General features: G+C 36.7%; 1 protein-coding gene across 8 annotated transcripts in view; it reads right to left on the bottom strand.

Annotated features, from left to right (window-relative positions):
* Nucleotides 1–3225: 3225 nt before the first annotated feature.
* Nucleotides 3226–9118, bottom strand: part of LOC117385980 (multiple PDZ domain protein) — a 69737-nt gene continuing 63844 nt past the window's right edge. For all 8 annotated transcript variants that reach the window (XM_033983282.2, XM_055228962.1, XM_055228963.1 and 5 more), the window contains 7 exons: nt 8762–8848; nt 8598–8688; nt 7442–7605; nt 5874–5978; nt 4888–4985; nt 3456–3579; nt 3226–3375 (listed from right to left, as the gene is read on the bottom strand). In XM_033983282.2, the coding sequence (XP_033839173.1) occupies nt 3229–3375; nt 3456–3579; nt 4888–4985; nt 5874–5978; nt 7442–7605; nt 8598–8688; nt 8762–8848 (816 nt within the window). In that variant the 3' untranslated portion in view covers nt 3226–3228. The remainder of the gene's footprint in view (nt 3376–3455; nt 3580–4887; nt 4986–5873; nt 5979–7441; nt 7606–8597; nt 8689–8761; nt 8849–9118) is intronic.

The following is a 9118-nucleotide window of genomic DNA, read 5'->3' as shown; positions in this document are numbered from 1 at the left end:
GAAGAAATACAAATAGCAGTTGTTTTTCAAGATGTGTGGCACCATTGTACGAGGAACACTACACCATGTTCCCTTCATGTTAGGCGTGACAGAGGGGCAACATATGATCTTACATCAGACAGGCAGGTTCAGACAGGCCCTGTGTTAAACCAGCACAGCCCCCTCACCCCAAACTTCCCCCGGAGACCATTAAAACAACAGGTGCTCTGCTGGGCTCCGTGCGCCCCAGCAACTGCAGGTAACAGTCACCTCTGACCTTTGTGCGACATCAGTGAGCATCTCGGTAAGGTCCACTGAATGGGAATCAGTCTCTTACGACGTTAATTATACAGGAATTCAGTTGGCGTAGCTGCCCCATGTTTGGTGTAAACTGAAGAATGAAATGAATCAAAGCAGCTGTGCTCGTTCAGACAGATGAGACGCCACATTAAAAAGGAGAGCTCGCTAAATATACAGGCTTTATTAAGTCTCAAGTGACGACGGAGAGTCTGCTCAAGTATAAGTATACCTTTTCCTTAATAGATCAAGAGTACATTATGATTATCCTCGGATGACACACTTTTAAATTTTCATGTTACAGTTTGGTGAGAAAAAATATCACGATCTTAGAGTTATTCATAACTAAAGATCCCATCACCAAACAACAATGAAATATTGTTTTTGCACTCAAATTGTCAGGGTTTTTTATTTTATTTTTTACTTTTAGTTATTACAGTCATTTTAGTGACTATTAGAGTGATCACTATTATTGAATTAAACCAATCTTAACGCAAGCCTGTGTTGTATTTGGAGTGATTCGTGCATGTTTGAGCAATCTTTGATCACTTATTTTCAAGACGCCATATTACTGATCAATCTCTGTTTTCACTGACGCTGGTACACACCTACTGAAACGTACTTACTTGGTGTGATGACGTTTATTGTTTCCATTGGGCACTGCAGTTTTCTAATGCAGAAGTCAGCGAGCTTGTCGTTTTAGATGAATGTTGTGATTTAAAATGTGCAAATTATAACATAATGATCCACAGGTGTCATAGATTAGAACTATAGCAGGTTCAAGCGCAATGTGTTCTTTATCATCCTCATACCTTCTAGAAATTGTTTCATTTAGACTTGCTTGAGTTTCAATCTAACTTTGTTTCATTATGTCCCATGTCCATGTCCAGCTACAGTATTTAAAACAAAAATCATCCAGATGAAAAAGTAATGTTATTTTGATGTAACTTATTCTGCCTTTCTATATACTCAAACCACTTCAAATTGTCGGCAGATAGTTTGTAATCACAACTGCCTTTGGGCTAATTGAAAGAGATGTGTCACATCTCAAGGGTTCATTTCATAGCCAAAGAAGTTGAAGTGTCTTGCAAAAGGACACATCAGCAGGGTGCACTGATTGAACTAAGCTGAACCATCAACCATATCATTATATTCACTCAGCCGACACCACTGTTTCTCTTTGCAGCAACAAGTTTTCAAATGAATAACACAGGTTCAATTCAAAGGTCACTTTTATTTCTTGTGTGAGAAAAACACCTTTGACAGCATCTCCATCACGTTAGAATGTACAGTAACATTTCTATAAGGTAGACTCCCACCTTCTGACATCTACACACACATTGATCAGTTCTGTGTTCACACGGTGAGGTCAACATGAGCTCACGGCCGTTACATAATCCTTCTGGCAAGTTCAACTTTTGTTCTTTCTTTTCTACAGGAAGATTATTTCACGCTGTTCTTTTGAACATGTGAGTAATACTTACAAAAATCCAAATACTGTGACATAACACCTTTAGCAGCATCAATGCAGAAATCACAACTCTGTCCCTTTAAAACATCTATTAACAATATGACATAAAGCCTTCACAAGTGAAAACACTCTCCATATAATTAACAACAGAAACTTTCAAAGTAAAAGCATAACAAACCTGCAGCAGTACACAATACTGTCACATGTTGGTACAGCCCTTCTCCTGATCTGCCTCATCATCATACTTCTGGTCGAAAATATTTTAAACTACTTACAACAAGAGTTCCATAAAATAAGAGAATGAGAAATAATACGAATAAAAAAAAATAAAATAAAAAAGCAGTTGTAGTATTTTCTAGTGTATTTCGCTGGGGTAAAACATCCATACTCACACAGCCTTTCAAAATAAAACAAACTCCAACCTTTCAGCCACAGCCTTTCTCAAGATGCTAGAAAAATACAAAAAGAGTTTTAAAAAAGATATAGATTTCCAGTGTAATTGGCAGAGGTGAAAAACTCACTGTTTACGTATACTTAAATGTGCTTTGTTAGTATTTGAGTTTTCCTTTTTTAACTTTTACTACAAACATGGCATTCATATATACACTCATTTCATAAAGTCATTGAAGAACTTTTCTATGGGCAGGATTAGAACATTTTCAACTTGTTCCTATTGTGCCAAACTGAAAATAGTGACTGTATTCCTTGATTATTGTCAGTGTTGTTTTTAAGATTATGTAATTTAAAATATTTATATGTCTGAAATAAAGTTGTTGAATAAAAAGTAATACTACATGTTTACACTATACTAGTATTAATCTGTATTTATTGTTTTTGTTCTGCTTTCATAAAATGTCCACCTCTGCTAATTAAAACTAGAACAGATATTTAGAAATTGTGTAATTTGAACATGCATAGAAAAAGAATTGTATCATTTACTAGGAATACACCGATCCGATAGTAGTATTGGACATCAGCACCGATTCTCAATATTTAAGTCGATATATCCTGGTTGGACATATAAATTGATGTATCTGGGTCATAGTTGGCCCAGAAAGTTTGATATTGTTTGAGATTTTATTTATAAAGTTGTTCTGTAGTTACTTGAGAGATAAATAACAGTTTCATAACACATTTAGATCAGTTCTGTCATGTCTTATTTTTGTTTAATGGAAGTAAATGCTGTTTTCAGGCTTCGAGTATCTGCAGATATTTAAAGTTACAGTATCAAAATAGTATCGGACCTGAAAAAGCTGGATCGGTGCATTCCTATCATTTACACTTATAATACTATGTCTCTAGGAAGTGGAAGGCCTACGTACATATTTGCATACATCAGTGTTCAAAGCTACATTGTTTAAAAAAAAACAACAACTAACTTTCCTCATTTTAACAGTGTATATGGAAGTCATTCACATACATTTACTCCTTCTTAAAAACCATTTGAATACAAAAATAGTGCCAGCGTTCTTTGTCCCTTCCTACGAGAGCACGGTTAACGTCACGGTTCCTTTGGTCCTCTTCAGAATCCCCACTGCCTCTTCGTGCGTGACTCCGTCTAAACTCTGCCCGTTCACCGCCATGATCTGGTCCCCTCTCTTCAGACGCCCGTCCTCTGCGGCTGCGCCCTAAGCAAACACAAGTTCTTACCCAACAACAAGACGCATTTCTTGGGATATAGCGCAGAAATAATAAAGATAAGACGTACCTTTCCGAATACAGTCTTTACGTAGATGGGCAGATCTCCGTGCGGGCTGCCGTAACCTCCCACGATACTGAACCCGAGTCCGTCAGGGCCTCTTTCTAAGTTGATGGACTTGTACTGAGGCGGGCTAAAAATAAAGACAAAAACAAAACAGCGTAACTAAAAACAGTACTCACAGTAGTGCGATTTCAAAATACCAGGGCAGAACTTGACTCTTGACTAACGAAACTAACGATTGATTAAAGACGTGGCCTACGCATCAATCACTAAAAATCTGTCCAATTTGGGCACTCCCAAAACTCCAGCTAGATCACTCCATGCTTTCTCCTTTCAGCTATGGTCCAAATAAATCCTAATAATCTCAAAACACCATCAAACAATAAATGAACCAAACGACAAAGGTGATTTATGTTTTAATATGTAATCCCAGGTCGGAGCGTATTGCCAAAGCACATTCATAGCAATAAACTTTGTCTGATTCTGAACTCAAGCTGGATTTTGCACAATACCAGCTTAACGTGCCTTTCAAATCATTACAGCAGGTATTCATTCACTCCGCACTACTTGGTAAACTACTTTTGTTTGGACACACCCTCTCATTAAGTTTTTCCGGCGAAGCAACGGGCGGCTACTTTGAGGATTTGAATATAAAACATGGAAAAAATATTAAGTAGAGCTGTTTAACTTTTGTTTTTACTGCATAATTCCACATAGCTTACTTTACTTTTTTTGTGTATATAAGTAGAAAACATGAAAAAGTAACATTCAATCAAATCCAAACGTTTAATTGGTAGCAACAGGTTTTCCACCACACCAATGACTAACACTTATGTCACATTTATACGCAGGCGGGGCATAGCCTGAAGTGTCTTGCCCAATGACCCAAATATGTTTAAATGTGTTTAAAATAAAGTTATCAATTGTAAAATAAAAAGTAATAGTACACATTTACACTACACTAGCATTATTCTGTATTTATATATTTTGTTCTGCTTTCTAAAAATGTCCACCTCTGCTAATTAAAACTCGAATAGATATTTAGTTGTGTATTTTGAACATGTATCATTTACTAGGAATACACCAATCCGATACGCATTGTTTGACATTTTATTTATAAAGTTGTTCTGTAAGTACTTGAGAGATAAATAACAGCTTCATAACACGTTTCGATCAGTTCTGCCGTATTTTATTTGTGTTTAATGGAAATAAATGCCGTTTCCAGTCTCTCCCCTGGTATCGGTTGATTAAATCGGCAGATATTTAAAGTTATAGTATCAGAATCAGTAGGCATAGCTTGAAGTGTCTTGCCCAATGATACAACAAAACCGGTAAGAGCTTGCATCAAACTACTGTCACTCCCATAACTTTAAATTGTAACTTTAATGCATTAATATTCAAACAATACCAAAAAAAAAACCTTTGTAACTGTTTGTACCCAATATCGTCCTGAAAGATGGAGCTCGGTGTGAGACCTCCAGACGCCTGCTCCTGAGACGAGGGTCCCGTCACGGTGTTATCTCCCCCGGCAACCACCTGTAATCCGACACAACGCACATCATTTACACACCTCATTATCGTTTATAAGGGCAATTTGTTTACTTCAAAGGTTGCGGAAGATTTGAACTTAAGGTGCTGATAAAGTACATCTAGGAGTCCATCTGAGTATTATCTAACTGTCTGCTGGTTATCTAAGTGGAGCAGAGACAGAGGACAAGGGGAAATCTGATACTCGGAATAATCACATATGCCAGTAATGATCCCAGTCTGATTTTTTTTCTGTGTATTTGGAAGACAAAACACAATTCAATTAAAACAACTCCTGCAATCTTTGTTTTTCTCTTTGGTTTTTGTCTTTGTTACATTAGTTCAGTGGTGGAAGAAGTACTTAATTTTGTTACATAAGTGCAGGTACTGGAGCAAAAAATACTCGAGTAAAAGTCAAATTATCCCATGAAAAAATACTTTTAGTAGTAGTAGTAAAGTATTAAAGTACCCATTTAAAAATGCACTTAAAGAGTAAAAAGTTAAAGACTGAGATGTAATAAAGCTTCAAATGTAGTGATTTTTTTTTTTTTTTTAACAGAAACAAATGAATCACTTTTTTTTTTTTTTTTTTTTCCCCTAGCTGTTTTTATTTTGTATATTTTTGTTTTCAAATTATGAAGGTGTTAACCGCTCAGCCTTTTCCACAGGTCAAAAATGTACTGAAGTAGAAAGTAAAGAGAATCCACTTCCACCACTGCATTTCCCTTTTTGGCATAATTTTCCTTGTCAAATCCTGCACAGGTGTGAACAGATACAATTCAGATGATTCACCTCAGATGTAGCGATTTACGTGGCATTTTAATAATCGGATTATTCCAGAAATCAGATAATGATCAGATGCATGTGTAAGCACAGACAGTGGTGAGTGAATGGTACCTGCAGTTGTATTGAGCCCGTGGCGTTCTTCAGCAGAGACACGGCCTGGGAGTGAGTCATGCCTTCAGTAGATGTCCCACAGATACTGAGGATCCGGTCCCCAATCTGAACACAGACAAACGTGGAAAACCAAAATGACAAACTATAATAATATTAACATGCATATTACACAACACAAATGAGTGACAGTAGCTCAGTCCATGTTTGCGTGTTTGAGTGTTTGTCCACTGATCCATTGTCCATCAGTCTCCTCTGTGCTGTGTCTCCTGTACAGTACAGAATGTGTTCAGACAAACTTACATAAATGTTGGATTGCAGTGTGACTCTGAAGTGCTGTATGTTTGCACTTGGAAAAAAAGACACCTGCGCCAAGGCCTTCAGTGGAAAAAGACACAACAGCGGAGCGATGCCAGGACAAACAGGCGCGGTCAGAGGAACTGTGAAATCAGTGTTTCAGTTTCATGCAGCTAAAACCTGGAACAGTCTTCCTGAAGATGTGAGACAGGCCTCTACTTTGACAATGTTTAAATCCAGGCTCAAAACTGTTCTGTTTAGCTGTGCATATGACTGAAAGGATTTTATTCTGCACTCTTCTCTTTTAATGGTAATTTTATGATGATTATTTATGATTATTTATGTTTTGATTTGTGTGATTTTAATGTCCTTCTTATTCTGTAAAGCACTTTGAGTTACTTTGTGTACGAATTGTGCTATACAAATAAACTTGCCTTGCCTACGCACAAGTCACTATTAATCATTTCTTGTGTGTCACTATAATTAAATTTGTTTGGATGTTTAGGCCTGAAAACAGGTCTTGATCTTTGGTTTCATTGTATAATACTGTACTTATTATTTTTTTTTTTAATCTATGAAGGTTTGAACTTTGAGAGTGTTTAAACAAGAGCGAAACGTGAGAAAATTTTAATGCTTGTCTGAGAAAAGTGTATAAAGTGTGTGGTGAGGGGTTTTACAGCCTTAAAACATATATAATAATTGACTACTTTGCGGATTTCACCTATTGTGGTTTATTTTTAGAACGTAACCCCCACGATAAACGAGGCACCAGTGTATACTACATATAAAAATAATTGGGTAATCTTTATTTAACAGAATTCGTATAGGTTTTATGTTTTCCAGTTTTAATAAAAGTGCACAAAACCAGTAAAAGTTAAAGTCAGTAGTACATCACAAGTTAGCTTTGAGGTTCACACCAAGCAAAATGTAGGAAGTAATAGTCCAAAATGACAGCTTTTGCTTATTATGTGAATGATCTGAAAGACGTTAGCTCTATTCAAGTCTCGCTTTGCCCTATTCTTTTGTATGAGGTTGTTTTATGAGTTCTGTGGTCTAACTGCAGGAGTAGGAGATTTATTATCCCTGACAGCAGCGGATATTGTCTTCTCACAATGGGGTCATAGAGAACTACAATTGTCATTTTAGCTTGAAAGGTCACCGCCAACATCTGCGGGCTCTTGACCTTATCCGGAGTTCACAATCCAGTCAAGTGAAATGAATAGGATGATCTGTTTATCAGTTGCGTTACATATCAAGGATTTAAAATATGTTACCTTGAGATTTTGGGTTTGAGCTGCGAGGCCAACAGGATTCATCATTGCGATAAATATAGGGATGTCTCCGAGAGGACTGCCCACCCCTCCAGCGATACTAATGCCCAGAGTGTCAGTGGGACCTTTGGTGAACTCTGCTGTTCTGGTGTCGGGCTGGTCCAAAGCTACAGAACAAAAACAAAAAAACTAAAATTGTTATTATTTCTCAAGATGATTTGGGGTGAAAATGCAGAAACTCTTGTTATATAAATGTATCACAATCATATATTTTTCAACAAAATTAAAAGGACTGTACCCATGTGTAATAAAGGAACATTTATTACAACTAAAGCAAAAGCATTTTTATCGTCTGCGTATTTAGAAAAAGAAAATTTGCTTATTTAGTCCGGTTTATTCACTATGACAATGATTCAAATAACTTTAAAAATGCTGAGCAGGTTTTAATAGGCTCTTTTTTATATTTTATGCTTTTATTAAAAGCATAAAATATATGAAAAAAAACAGACTATTAAAAGAAAACTTGATTTATGTAAAGACTACTTGTAGATTGTTTTTACATGTAGATAATTTCAATTTGTGGTGTTATTTGGATACAGTTGTCCCTCGCTATAACGCGGTTCACCTTTCACGATCTCGCTGTTTTGCTGATTTTTTTTCTTCAGTGCAATTTTACATGCTTTTTAACAGCGTATGAACGTGCATTGTGTTCTGCAACCTGATTAGCTAAGGGACTGTAGACCACTGTCCATCAGTCTCCTCCGTGCCGTGTCTCCTGTACAGTACAGAATGTGTTCACCCAAATTTACAAAAATGTTGGGTCGACACTACAGCAGAGCGGCACTAGGACGAAGAGACACGGTCAGAGGAACTGTGAAATACACGTGAGTCACTATTAATTCATTAAACAAGAGAGAAATGTGAGAAAATGTTAATGCCTGTCTGAGATAAGTGTATAAAGTGTGTGGTGAGGGGTTTTACAGCTGCAAAACATATAGAATAATTGTCAAAAATAAAGCTGACCTCATTTGTGTAGTTTTTAACATTTATTAATTTTAGCATGGCTCGGAAAAAACCTCAGAGACAGAATTCAGAATTGGACAGGAAGTAATGACGCTAACACTGAGGTTGCTCGGCGCTGTCTATTGGTCATACTTACATTCCAGACTTCTACTGGGTTTGTCCGTGTCACTGGGGAAAATGCCGGGCTCTAAACTAGACTGTGGACCCATTTTGCTGCTGGCTTCATTCTGCAACAATGAATGACATTTATTAGCTGCCGGAGATTAGATTTGAATTATATATACATAAAAATCTAATTACCTGGCTAGTCTGAGAGAGTCTTCTTTCAGAGTGGAACGGTCCAGCTTTAAATCTTCCAACTTCCATTTTCAACGTCCCAACGCAGCACTGTAAAACAATACAAAAATGCACTTACAAATCACATCGTCTTTTTATACCGAGTTGGTTAATACATGACTGGTTAAAAAAATAAAAAACAATTGTAAAAAAAGGTTGTATACTAGGGATGCGACAATAAACAGTAAAATTGTTTAGCGTGATATGTTTTTTTTCATGGCTGATGTCGATAACAATTGTTTAGAATGGCCGATACGCTTTGTCAATATTTCTGGGCCAATATGTGGAGCCAATGTAGATTATTTTCCTCAAATTATGTAC

Source organism: Periophthalmus magnuspinnatus, chromosome 18 (genome assembly GCF_009829125.3).
Source record: "Periophthalmus magnuspinnatus isolate fPerMag1 chromosome 18, fPerMag1.2.pri, whole genome shotgun sequence".
Taxonomy (NCBI): Eukaryota; Metazoa; Chordata; class Actinopteri; order Gobiiformes; family Gobiidae; genus Periophthalmus; species Periophthalmus magnuspinnatus.
Note: the sequence above shows the minus strand (reverse complement) of the source record. Positions and strands in the feature narration are given on the sequence as shown.